Source organism: Poecile atricapillus, chromosome 20 (genome assembly GCF_030490865.1).
Source record: "Poecile atricapillus isolate bPoeAtr1 chromosome 20, bPoeAtr1.hap1, whole genome shotgun sequence".
NCBI classification, from domain to species: domain Eukaryota; kingdom Metazoa; phylum Chordata; class Aves; order Passeriformes; family Paridae; genus Poecile; species Poecile atricapillus.
In genome coordinates, this window is record NC_081268.1 from 10,252,321 (window position 1) to 10,265,277 (window position 12,957).

Genomic DNA, 12,957 nt, shown 5'->3' on the forward strand with positions numbered 1-12,957 from the left:
TCTGTTCTTTCAAAGAGCACAGTTTGAACAGCCCCTGCCTGTGACAGTTTCTGGCTGATTTGAGCACTGCAATAGGTGCAGGGAGCCCAGGGAAGCTGTGGCTGCCCCATCCCTGGCAGTGAACAAGTGTTGGACAGGGCTTGGAGCAACTTGGGATGGTGGAAGGTGTCCCTGCCATGGAAAGGTGTGGAATGGGATGAGCTTTAAGGTCCCTTCTAACCCAAACCAGTCTGGGATTCTGGGATTCAGTGTGGACCCACATTTCTGCACCCCACAGGATTTGGGATTTGTGGGAGTTTGTCTGCATTTTCCCCATTCCCTGCAGGACACACACACCTCGTGGGATGTGTAAAAGCTGTCAGAAGGAAGGGTTTGCTGTCTGCTGGGAATGGGCAGCCTCACAGGGAGCCATGTGGAGCTGTGAGTGTGCTGAATTCACACCCTTCCCTGCTCTGGAAATATCCTGCTGACAGGAAACTGCAGGTCAGGGGTTTAATGCATTGTTACAAGTGTTTGATTCGAACCCAACATATTCAGACCAAATCGACTTAAAACCAAACAGCTCAGTAAGTTTTTCCTTTGAAAAGCAAATGGCAAATTTGATCTTTTTTTTCCCCTGGAAGTTTTTCTCTGCAGACACCAGAGTTTGTCTTGGGAAACTTCTCCAACAAAAAATCCTTCCAGCAGCAGCTCCTTGTGCTGCTGTGGTGAGCTCTCATCCAGAGCTGAGCAAATTGGTGCTGTGAATCTGTGCCTGAGCTGGCTTTGCCTTGGACATGCACGGGAGAGCCTCTGGACAAATGCCAGAGAAATGTCCCCACCTTGCCCCATCAGAGAGCCCCAGACTGGTTTGGGTTGGAAGGTTTAAAGATCATCTTGTCCCACCCCTCCCATGGCCAGGGATGCCATCAGCAGAGCAGGGCCTTGCAGGGATGGGGCAGTCACAGCTGCTCTGGTTCTGTGTGGACACATCCCTGCACCAGAGGGTCCCTGTGGCCCCTGCTCCTGCTCCCACCCTCAGCTGCTGCCAGGGGAATGCTTTGGACAAATGGATTGCAGTGATGCTGTGGCCTGGGTGATGTGCTTCTCCCCATCCATGTCCCAGATTATTCCACAGGAGCGTTCCTTTCCCAAAGTGTTCTCTGCTCCTGCTGAGATCAGCACTGCTCATTGAATGCCCTTTGGGATGTGGCATTGTCCCAAAGGGAGGAGACAGGGAGAGCCCAGGTTCTGTTGTTCCAAACAGCAAATCTGAGTGCTGGGAAAAGCAATTTACTGATGGCACAGGGGCCAAGTCTCAGGGACACTCTGGGACATGACAGTTTTTATACTCCTGGGTAATTTTGGAGCTGGCTGTTCTGGAAACATCATCAGGAGAGTTTGCAAGGAGCATTTTGGGCACTGTTTTGGCAGACCTAGAGAGCACTTGGGCAGATGTTTTGGTGATAGGGAAGAGGGCAAAGGGGCTGGGCAGGGGATGATAGCAAACCTACGTGACCAAGTGAACAACTGAGGGGAATTTGTTTAGTGAGAAGGGAGTGGAGATGAGCCTTTGTCTGGGAAATGGGCTGTGTGCTCTGTTGGAATTGTTTCTCAATTTCCTCTCATTCACAATAGGACAAGAGATTGTCAGGTTTGTGGCTGTGATTTGTCTGATGGACACAGGGGGAAGGATCCCCTGGGCTGTGGGGGAGAAGGAACTGCAGGCAAGGCTGCAAGGGCTGGGATCCATTGAAGGACTTGAGGCAGAGTCTGCACACTCCTGGCTCTCACCAGTTTTGTGGTATGAGCGTTCTGAGAGGACAGAATTGTGCACCTCTGCCTTCCTTGCTCCCTTGCCAGTCCTGCTCAGTGGAAGGGGGGACTCCCTTGGCTCCAGCCATTCTGCTGCTGCTGGCCAGGAGATGTTACCAGATGAAAAATCCTTTCCTGCTCTCGGACATTTCCTCTGTTTCCTCCGTGGCTCATTGCTGGGATGCCAGAGAGGTTCCCCAAGCCTTGAGTCACCCAGCTCACGTGAGAGCTGGACACTCAGTCCCTCTGCCATGTCACACTCACAGCAGCACCTTAACTCTTTCCTGAACTGAGCTTTCCATTTTCCTCCCTCCAAAGGCCACCAGGTCCCAGCCCCTGCATTTCTCTGGGTGCTGCTGAGCAGCCCAAGCTGCAGGTGCAGTGAGACAAGGTTAGAGCAATGCCAGCCTTTGGAAAAGCCCCTCTGGAGGATGCAGTGACACAAACCCTGTGCACATTGCCCCAGGTGCTGAGGGTGCTCTGGAACTGCCCAACCCAGCATCCCAAATTCCAGCTGCAGAAATGTCCCCCTGTCCAGGCTGTCTCCTGGGATGTCCCTGGAGCTGGAGCACCCATGGCAGTGGCTCTGGAGTTGGTGGCCAGGCTGCTGCTCGGTGCAGGCAGGTTCTGAGCTGCACCTGCTCTGCCCAGGGCGTTTCCCTGGCTCAGATGTCGAGTGACACCAGCAGCAGAAGCCTCAGGCTGGCATCAGCCAGAGCCTGGGCACAGGACAGCTGTGCTGGCCCTGGGTGAGTGAGCTTGGTGTTTCTGGGGTCACTCAGCTCCGAGCTGTTTTCCCTGAGAGGAAAGGATGTTTGCAGTGCTGGCCCTGCTCTCTCTGCCAGAGTGGTGTTTGCAGCAGGAGCTCCGTGCCTGGCTCCTCTCAGGGGTTCTTGTGAAGGCTTTTACCTGATGAGCCACTTCAGGACAACTGTCTGGCCTGGGGAAACAGCCCTGTGTCCCCCCTGGCTGCTCCACAGCAGGTGGAAAAGGTTCTTCAGGCTGATTTTCCTCCTGAAAGTTTAACAGAACCACAGAATAACAGAATGGTTTGGGTTGGAAGGGACCTTAAAGCTCATCTTGTTCCACCCCTGCCATGGCCAGGATGTCACTCCCTAGGTCAGGTTCTTCAGGCTCCTGTCCCTGGCCTTGAACACTTCCAGGGATGTGGCATCCACACCCTCTGTGCATCCCCCAGGCCGTGCCATCATCAGTGCTCCCAAAAACACGACCCACAGCAGAGCCATGCAGAGATTGCTGTGTCCTGCCAGTGTTACCTCCATGCACATCCTCTCCTGCAGCACCCCTGGCACCCCAGCTCTGTCAGAGCCCCTTCTTTACTGCCAGGGTTTGTTTTATGGGCATCAGCAGAAGCACAGGAAGAGCCGTGGTCCCCCCACTGCCCCCAGCACGGGAGCAAACAGAACTTTCTCAGCAGCCCTTGGTTGGTGGTGCATGAAGTCAGCAGGCAGCAGCTGCCCGTGTTTTGTGCACAGGATATTCCCAGGGCTGGCTGTTTCTCCTGGGGAAGGTTTGCTCTGTGATTTGGAGCCATTGTAGTCTGGAGCAGTTTCCGAGGTACTTCCCCTCTGGGATCTCTGCTGGCCTTGGCCATGGCCCAACACCCGGAGCGTTGGAGGCCAGGGGCTGGCAGGGCTGGGCTGGGCTGGGCTGGGCTGGGCTGGGCTGGGCTGGAAACCCTGTCCCCAAACCACCCTGCCATCAACCCTGTGCAGAGAGGAGCCTGGGCAAGGAGCAGAGCCCTGCATCTGTGGGAGGAGATGGCCCAGAGCAGCTGGGGCTGCCCCTGGATCCCTGGAAATGCCCAAGGCCAGGCTGGATGAGGATTGGAGCAGCCTGGGACAGTGGCAGGTGTCCCTGCCATGGCAGGAGTGGGGCTGGATGAGTTTAAGGCCCCTTCCACCCCAAACCAGTCTGGGACTGTGTGACATGACCCCTCCTCCCAGCCTGGGAACGTGTCCCTCGCACAGCCAGCAGTGAGAGAACAGCCCTGGGCTCTGCTGGGCACTGAGCTCAGGGCACCAGAGGTGTCAGACCCATCTGGCTCCTTATTCCTGAGCTTTCTCAGCTCTGCAGTGTCACACAGAGCCCCAGCACAGGGCCCTGCACACAGGGGGTGTCTGCAGGGTGTGGAGGGGCTGGGGGCTCCTCCTGGGACGCTCTCATTCTCTGGGAGCTCCTCTCATGATTTATGGGTTACAGAGCCCCAGGCCCTCCTTGTGTGCTGTCTGCTGGGGTGGTCAGGAGCTCTGCATGGCCAGACCTCTCACCTGGCTGCCCTGGGGCTGGGTCCCAGCTTGGGGGAGTTATTCCCTTGGAGCATTTTCCTGCAGATAATCCTTGCTTGGAGCAGGGGCTGTTTGGGGCTGGTGTTGGCTAGCTTGGCTCATTCTCTGAAGTACCTGCTGTGTTTTCCTGCCCTCCCTTGGGCAGTCTGGGGGTCTCATGCTGTCCTGGAGCTGTGGGCTCACCAGGGGCTCCTGAGCACCCACAATAACGTGTTTGTCCCTGGAGGGAAGGCAGGCAAAAAGGCCCTGGCAGCCGCTTCAGTCGCTGCCTTTATCTGGTGGCAAACTCCCCCTTCACGCCATCTGCATCCTCCTTTCCCAGCAGTGTGAGATTAAACCCTGTTTTCTCTCTGTAAATATTGGCAGGCCCAGCAGCAGCCTCCCTGAAGGAAAACAATAACGGGGAGGCCGTTCCCAGCTCCTGGGGCAGCTCCCTGTGCCCCTTCCCCAGCCTCCCCCTGCGGCAGCTCCGTGCCCAGCAGGGACCAGGGACATGTCCCACGACTTTTATCTCAGCTAACACCAGCCCTTCACCTGCCTGCATCCCAAAGAACTCTGCCTGGCTTTGGAGGAAGCTGTGGGTGCCCCTGTGGCTTTCCCCAGTCCAGGTGAAAGTTTCTGGGAGAGCTGGCTGATGGAAGAGGGAAAACCAGAGCTCTTTCCTTGGGGAATGTACTTGGGAGAGGTTAAATGTCACTGTGGAGGAACAAAGTGATAATTAAATACGTACATGTTGGATAAATGCAATTTTGGCTGTTCATGTCCCCCCTCAGCCTTGCCCACAATACCTGGGACACACCTGGGGTGTGTGGATCCCTTTCCCTGAGCTCTGCAGCAGAGGGAATTCCGCTCTCCTGGCTGTGAAATTCCCGGGTGGCCGAGCTCAGGGAGCCTGCAGCAGCTGAGGGGAGCAGGAGGGAGCAGAGGGGCACTTTGCTCCCAGCTCAGTGGGAGCTGAGCATCGCTGTGTGCTAAATCCAATCAAGGAGATGGGCTGTAATTGAATCAGAGAGGGGCTCAGGGCAGGGCTAGGTGAGCTCTGTGTCTGTCACAGCCAGGGGACGTGAGATGTCCTTGGAATTGCTTTAAGCCTCGCTCCAGGGGAGCCACAGGAGCCTGGCAGGGCTGGGAGTGTACAGCAGCCACAGCACCAGGGTGGGCTCCTCACAGCTGGGGCTGAGCTCTTGCTCTGTTCTCTTCTGACCACAAGTGTGGGGCAGGGAAATGCCAGCCTGGATTCCATCCCAGCAAATGGGCACTCATCCTCTCCTCTGGAAGTGGGAATGACTTCCCAGGGATGAGTGGGTGGCACTGGTGACCTGCTGGTGTGGCACTGGGGGGGACTGGGACATCCAGGATGGGAAAAATTCACTGTGACACTCCAGGGATGCTCAGAGCATCACTGCCACCCATGATCTGGGGACAAGGGGGAGCCCTGCCACCTCCTGTCCCTGAATCCCAAACCTCTGTTCACTCTGATTGTGCTCAGGAAGCCTGAGAAGGAATTTTCAGCGTTCAAGCCTGTAGGAATAAGAGTGGGGATGTACAGGCATAAGGTCAAACTTTGTCTTTCATGGAAGTCTCAAAGGGGCAAAGGACTGAACCCTCTTTCCCAGGAGGTGATGTGGGAGCTGGGTTTATTTACCACTTTAGAGGATTTTGGATGAAGCATGAATGAATTCCCATCCAATGCAAACAGTGATTTAAATGGTGTGACTAAAGAGCATTTCCCCTTCTGGCTGTGTTATGTCTCTGGGGTCACAAAGCTGCAGGTTCTCTCTGACCTTTTTGGGAAAAAACAACTATTGAGGACCTGCCCTTCTGGAAGGAAATTCTAGGGGGAAAGAAAAGATTTTTTCTTTGGCCCTTAGTGAACGACTCTTTTTCCTTTCTTTGCAGTCTGTCCTAAAGTTGTGCTTTTATTTTTTAATTTTTTTCTCTTCCCATCTGGCCATGTAAGGAGATGATCCAACCTTGGGCATTTCTGGACCCTTTATAAAGTGAAAGGTATAAAATCCCAGCAGACAGCAGAAGTTAGTGCTTAATTTATAGCATGAGAGAGAAGCAATTGAAGGGCTGGGGGACAGCTGCTGAGAGAACTTGGTCAGAAAGTTCCTTAAGTGAGTGAGATTTGGCCCAAAGATGAACAGGATGAACAGAAGATGTGTGCAGGGGAGGACAGAAGAGGAGATGGGCTCAGCTGGGATGACTTCCCATCATTTCTCTTAATTCCTTCCTTGCTGCATGTTGCTAACAGACAGTGTGGGACCAGAGCTGGAGCTTCATCCCCAGGTTCATCCTGGTGTGTGTTAAGTGAGGAGCAGGATGGAGAGACTGCTCTGGAATTTTATCCCAAATTCATCCTGGTGTGTGTTAAGAGAGGAGCAGGATGGAGAGACTGCTCTGGAATTTTATCCCAAATTCATCCTGGTGTGTGTTAAGTGAGGAGCAGGACAGGGAGGCTGCTCTGGAATTTTATCCCAAATTCATCCTGGTGTGTGTTAAGTGAGGAGCAGGACAGGGAGGCTGCTCTGGAATTTTATCCCAAATTCATCCTGGTGTGTGTTAAGTGAGGAGCAGGACAGGGAGGCTGCTCTGGAATTTTATCCCAAATTCATCCTGGTGTGTGTTAAGTGAGGAGCAGGATGGGGAGGCTGCTCTGGAGCTTCCCTGAACTCTTTCTCCCAGCCCCACCCAGCCCAAAGGCTCCTGTTCTCACCAGTTCATGCTCTGGTGCCTCACTAATGTTTGCATATGGCAAAGAGCAATTTCCACCCTCGGTTTCCCCTGCAGTGGCACAGGGTGCAGGACCGATGTGCTCTGCCCCTGCTGCACACTCAGCTCCCCTGCACCACTCTCCCTGGCTCTGCAGGAGCTGATTCCCAGTCTCTTTTCCTCTCCTGGTGCAGGCCACAGGTGTGAGCTCTGCCCTGGTGTGCCGTGGTGTGTGGGGAGAAAGGAGTTTGCAAACCCAGGCAGGGCCTGCGACACACAGCTAATGACCTTCTCCCTGCTTCCTTTACGTCAGAAGTCGGAGTGCTTATTAAGTTTGGAGGCTTACTCCCAGGAGCAGAAGAAGAGGATCTGCTGGTGTCTGGCTGAGAACATCACCAAGCAGCAGCATCCGGCAGCGGCTCCTACGGAGAGCAAGGTAAGAGAGAACCTCGGGAGCTGGGAATTCCTGCCTGGAGCACGGAATGTGGGGCTCTGCTCAGTGATGCTCCTGCCTGTGCAGGAGGCTGTTTGTTTGCCAGGTGAGGAGTGAGTTTGTATTCAGGCACTGCTGTGTCTGCAGCTTCCTGCCCTGCCTGGGGATCAGAGGCTGCTTTTGCTTCCGCTGGCTGGAGCTGAGGCAGGCTGGGCTGACACCTCCCAGCATCTCTGTTTGGATGTTTGGACAGCTCTGCAAGCCCATGGCCAGCCTGCTCTGAGAGCTCACCTCTGGGGCAGGACTGGGAGCAGAGGGAGAGCTTCGAGCTGTGTCCTCCGGGTGCTGATGAAATGGTCGAGGTCACGGGAGCAGTGGGACAGAGATTTGCCCCTTCTGTGCCCTTGGGTGGGCTCAGGTGTTTGATCCTGACCCCACAGGTGTCTTCAAAGCACAGAGGGGTCATTTGGGGAGTGCTGTTTTCATGCTGAGTGAGGCAGCCCCGGCACTTTTCCCACACTGAGCAGCTCCAGCCTGGCCTGGGAGCGCTGTCTCAGCAGCTCTGGCAGAGGTTTGTGTGTGTGCAGGGCTCTGGGGCTCTGTGGGGCTGTAATGAACACCCTCATCCACCTCCCCTGGGGCTGGGGCTGCCCCACGGAGCTCTCTGGGACAGTGGCAGTCTCTGCTGGGACATCTTGTGTCCCGAGGGCTGGCTTTGGGTTGTTGGTGAGTGACGCTGCTCTGGGAGAAGAGAAAACCCAGTGCTGAGTGTCTGAAGAGCTCTAAGTGCTGCAGATCAGGATTTTGGGGGTAAAACCCCTGGAATCCCTCCCTTGGCTGGTGCAGGGTGGTGGGGCAGCTCCTGGCCCATGTCTCAGTCCCTGTGTGGGTGCCTGGTTCCAGGGCAGGTGTCCTTGGAACCGGGCACGGCCGGAGCCGGCGCTGCCCGGTCCTGGAGTGGCTCTGCAGCCTCTCAAACTGGGTCAGCACAAACATCTCCACAGGAGACAGAGCCTCCAGGTTCCCTTTCCTGCACATTTCAGGCAGACTAAAATAGCAACAGCAGCACACAAAGCCTGAGAACCTGGTTACCGACCAAACCTCTCACTCTGCAAACAGCCCCGGGCAGCTGATTCACGGAGGTGACGGCGCTCGGCCGCTCCTGCTGTCCTGTGGTGCATCTCGGTGGCACAACCCCGTGCCAGCCACGGGGACCCTGCTGGAATCCATGGCATGGGGCTGCTGATGTGGCTCTGTGCTCAGCTGAACCCTGCCACAGGCTGGGGAGCATCCAGGGTGAAGCTCTGCAGGGACGTTTCCAATCTGAGCATCTCCAACAGGTCCTACAAAGGGACATCTTGGTGGCATCACTCCATCATGACAGGAGCTCTGGACTGGCTGGGCTTTCAGGGGTGCTGCTGTTTGCCCTCCCCAGCCCAGACTGTTCGTGGTTGTGGCTCAGAGAAAAGCCCTGGAGCATCTGCTCCTTGAGCTGTGGAAGGAGCCCGGCCACTGGGCAGGTGAAAAAGTACTCCAGAAGACATCACACCTCTTTCAAAGGCTTTTCTGTGCCTCAGTAGCCAAAAGGGTGTTCTTTGGGTGCTGTGGAGAACCATCCAAAGCTGTGACAAAGGAGGTTTTCTTGGCTTGCCAAAGCTAATGGAAGTCCCACTGGTGGGATGTGGGAGGAGGGAGAAAAGGAGCGTGACAGCCACTACCAGGCATTTTAAATTGAGTTTATAGCACCATGCCCATCCCAACAAGGTGTAAAGTGCCCAGGATGCAATTTTAAAGCAAACCTGGTGTGAAATGCAGGAAGGAGCTCCCAAGGGGACAGGTGAAGGTGCCTGGGGCAGGGTGGGCACACAGGGCTGGGCAGGAGCTGCAGCTGGGGCTGTGTTCAGGCTGGTTTGTCAGGACAGAGCTCTCTGGGGATGCCAGAGCAGTGGGAGGCAGGAGCTGGGAAAATCAGCTGCTTCTGGTAAGGGAGAACTGATCCATTAGCTTGGCTTACCAGTCATTTGATACTGGGCTATTTAGGGAAAAAACCCAGTGTCTGTGCTCTGTGAACAGACAAATTAAGCTGGAAATATCAGCCTGGCCATGAATCTGATTTGCAAAGCCTTCAAAACTACTCCAGCTCAGCAAGAGGCAGCTTGTTTTGCAGTGGCCACAGTCTGGCCAAGGGGATGTGGGGTGGGAAGGAAGGGCCAGCACAGCCTGGGTGCCAGCAGAGCTGTGCCAGGTGCCAGTGCTGGAGCCAGGAAAAGGAACAATGAGAACAGAGCAGCTCCTCAGGAGCCCCCATGGCTGCCACCAGTGGCAACCTTCGAACTGTGCAGAGATCAGAAGGATTTTGGGCTTTGGGGTGATACCTCCTGTTTTCAAGGTCCCCCTGAGCTCTGCCTGGGTAGGGCAGCACTAAGGGCAGGAAGGTTCCTGTGGCTCAGGGACACCTCTGCAGAGCTGTCCCTGCCTCTGGCAGTGCCTCTGGCGGTGTCCCCGGGGAGGATGGTGTCAGGCCAGGAGCCCTGCAGGGGCTGCCTTGGCACTGCTGCTTTCAGAGCTGGTTTGGGAGCAAAGCTGTTGGTTTCTGGGGGACTGGAGCAAATGCAGCATCTGCTTCTGGAGATGGAGGAAGAGAAATCCATGAGGGATGCAGCTGTGATAGTCCAGCCCTGCTCTCAGTGGGCTTTTCCTGCCACAGTCAGTGCAGGAGGAGCCCTGGGGATGGTGTGGCTGCTGTTGTGGTCCAGCTCTCTGTCCCCAGTGTCCGGGAGATGTGGTGCAAATGGGGCTCTGCTGCCACTGTGAGACTTGGCTGAACTTCCCTGAACTGCAAACCCACCCTGCCAGCTGCAGCAGCTCCCAGGAATTCCTCTGTGGGTATTTTCTCCATCTGCAGATCCTCACCCCTCTCACCCTTGTGTCCAGGTCTGCTGGGGGATGCTGCTCCCTGTCCTGTGCTGAGCAAACCCCTGTAAAACATCCCCAGGGTGAGCCAGCTTGGCAGCAAACCCAGCGGGGCTGTGTGGAGCCTGGAGGTTGGCTGGGGCTGCCAGGAACCACAGCCATGGCAATGTGATTATAGAGGAGCAGCTTTGTGCATTAACTGAGTTAAACCCAGCTCGGGTGCTGCCCATCAGTGCTGGGCTGCCCTGACACTGCTGCAGCAGCTCGGGGTAATCCAGCCTGGCTGGAGAGAGGCCAAAGCAGAGCAGGGGCAGGGCAAGGCACAGGGGCTGGAGCTGCTCCAGCTGCTTTGGCTGCCAGGGAAAAGCTCCACAGCACAGCCCCCTGTGTGTAACAGACCTGCTGCCACCCACTGATTCTCACTGCTTGTTTCTTTGTGTCTTCCACACTCAGAACGGCTGATTACTCTTCCCTTCTGGCTCCGTGACCTGAGATTACCTCGGAGATGATGGCTGGCTGTATCTGAAAGATGCAGATTATCCTTAAGCTAAATAATTACGGACACTCGGTGGCGTGGACTTTGGGAGTCCAGGACGGGTGCTCCCCTTGTTTCCCGAGGGAGGTGTGGTGGATGCTCAGCACTTTCCCGAGCCTGGCTGGGAGCAGGCGTGGATGACCCCGGCCCTTCCCGGCAGCGCTGGCTCCGGTGCTGGGAAGGAGCGGGCGGTGGGACCGGCCGGCCCCTTCCTGGCCGTCCCTCTGCTCAGGAAGGGCAGGGCTGCTTCTCTCACTTCTTTACAGAGTGCGAGTAAAGGAGCTGTCGGTGAAAGCGGTGTGTGATGGGGCTGATTGGAAGCGGGGCCGGTGGGGTGGGAGGGCTGCGGGGACAGCCCAGCTCCGCCGGGCACCTTCGGTGTGGGTCACCCCTCTCCTGTCCCATCCCCAGCCTCCTCTTCCTCATCCCGAGCACCCCAGGCACTGTCCCTCCACAGTCCCTGCTCCTTGGCACCCCCTGCCCCAGCTCCCTTCTCCTCGGGTACACCTTGCACAGTGAGGCACCGGCGCTGGGGTGAGGTTGAGGACAGCCCCGTTCCTCCCTGGCTCTCTGAGCAGCTGCTTCACTCACAGCAGTTCGGTCAGAGCATCATCAGCTCCTCCATGGGGAGGGAGGGGAGGATTTTGTACCTTCCTATTTTGTTTTTGGCCTTTCCATTTTGGGCTGGGAAGATGCTACCCTGTCTGTGCCAGGAAACCTGGATCTTCATGAGAGGCTGCGCAGGGCTGAGCACATCACAGCAGCACCCGGAGGGCCAACCTGAACCTGCCCTCTGAGCACATAATTGTGCTGTCAGGGGGCTCAAATAGGGGAAAAAACCTGAGGGTGATTCTGCCCCAATGAAGGTTAAAGCATCAGCTGGCAGGACATGCAGCCAGGTCACAAAACCAAAACAAAGTCTCGTGCCACTGTTCCACACCAGGGAGCACAGCCCAGCTCTTGCCCTGGACTGGGAAAACTCATTACTCAGGACAGCCAAAGGCTCCGTGGATTTGTGAGGCTGTGGGACCAGAGATGCTCGTCCTCTGTGAGTGAGGACAGAGCTCACCCCTGCATCCCCTCAGCCCCACATCCCCTCAGCCCCACATCCCCTCAGCCCCACATCCCCACCCCAGCAGGAAGACTCGGGGCTGGAGCTGGGCATGAGCAGCTGCCAACACTTCCATCATGGCCAGAGGCAGTTTTAAACCCTGGAAAGCTGTTCCTGGCCGATCCCCAGAAGGGCTGGTAAGAAGGAAAGTGCCGGCAGGAGCGGCGCCGGCAGCCGGGGGGGTTGAGCGGTGTGAGATCATCTGTACAGGGTGGTCAGAGGCACAGACTGAGTGCTCAGAGCCAGCGCTGCTGTGATTTAATGAAGGTGCTGGAAGGGCTTTGTTGCAGCCTGCCAGGCTGGAGCCCCGCTCTCCTGTGCCCAAACACCTCCTGCCTCGGGTGGCTGCTCCTTCTCTTCCCTCCGAGCGTGGCAGGGGACTGTGAGCGTGTTTCTGGGCAGCCTCTGGAGTCAAGCTCAATTAACTCCCTGCAGAAGTTACCCAAACCCTGATATCTCTGCAGAGTCAAAGGATCTGTTCAAAATTCCAGGGGGCTTTGGGTGGTGATGCCCAGAGTGGTGTGGGACTGGTAGGCACAGCTTCACCCTGCCCCCGTGGCACCCTGGCCCTCCACAAAGATTGGTGTCTTGCCCTGGAACGAGCACCTTCCTGATGCAGCAGCAGGGCAAGGCCTCCAGACCCCTGCAGGGAGGGCTGTGCGTGGCTTTGGAGCCACCAGTGTTGGGTTTGGGACCATTTGGGATTCCTCTCTCCTGTGTGTGGCTCTGGCAGTCACAGCAGAGCTACCCTGCCAGGTCCCCTCCTCTCAGTGGATCTTTCCTTCCAGTGATCTCTGCTGGCAGCAGGAACAGCTTCCAGCACCAGCCTCGTGGTCCTGTGTAAGTGGTGTTGGGATGAGTCCTTCCAGTGGATCTGCAGTGGCTGAATGCACCAGGCTCTGGTTGTCACCTCCCTCGTCCTGCCCAGGGGACAGAGCTCTGTCCCTGCCCATAGTGCTGCAGAGATTCCTGAGCAGCACTCAAGGGAAAGGGTGCTGAGGGCTGAATGGCAGGGACAGCATCTGCTCCTTCCTCCCTCTTTCCCACCACTCTGGATTTTTACTGCCAGGGATATTTATGACCCAGACATCATCTCACAGCTCCGGCACTCACCCTGCGGTGATGAGGCTGCAGGCAGCCGCTGGAG

General features: G+C 56.4%; 1 protein-coding gene across 8 annotated transcripts in view; it reads left to right on the forward strand.

Moving 5' to 3' along the window:
- Nucleotides 1-12,957, forward strand: part of RGS3 (regulator of G protein signaling 3) — a 58,672-nt gene that overhangs the window by 28,677 nt on the left and 17,038 nt on the right. For all 8 annotated transcript variants that reach the window (XM_058853947.1, XM_058853946.1, XM_058853948.1 and 5 more), the window contains one exon: nt 7,132-7,254. In XM_058853947.1, the coding sequence (XP_058709930.1) occupies nt 7,132-7,254 (123 nt within the window). The remainder of the gene's footprint in view (nt 1-7,131; nt 7,255-12,957) is intronic.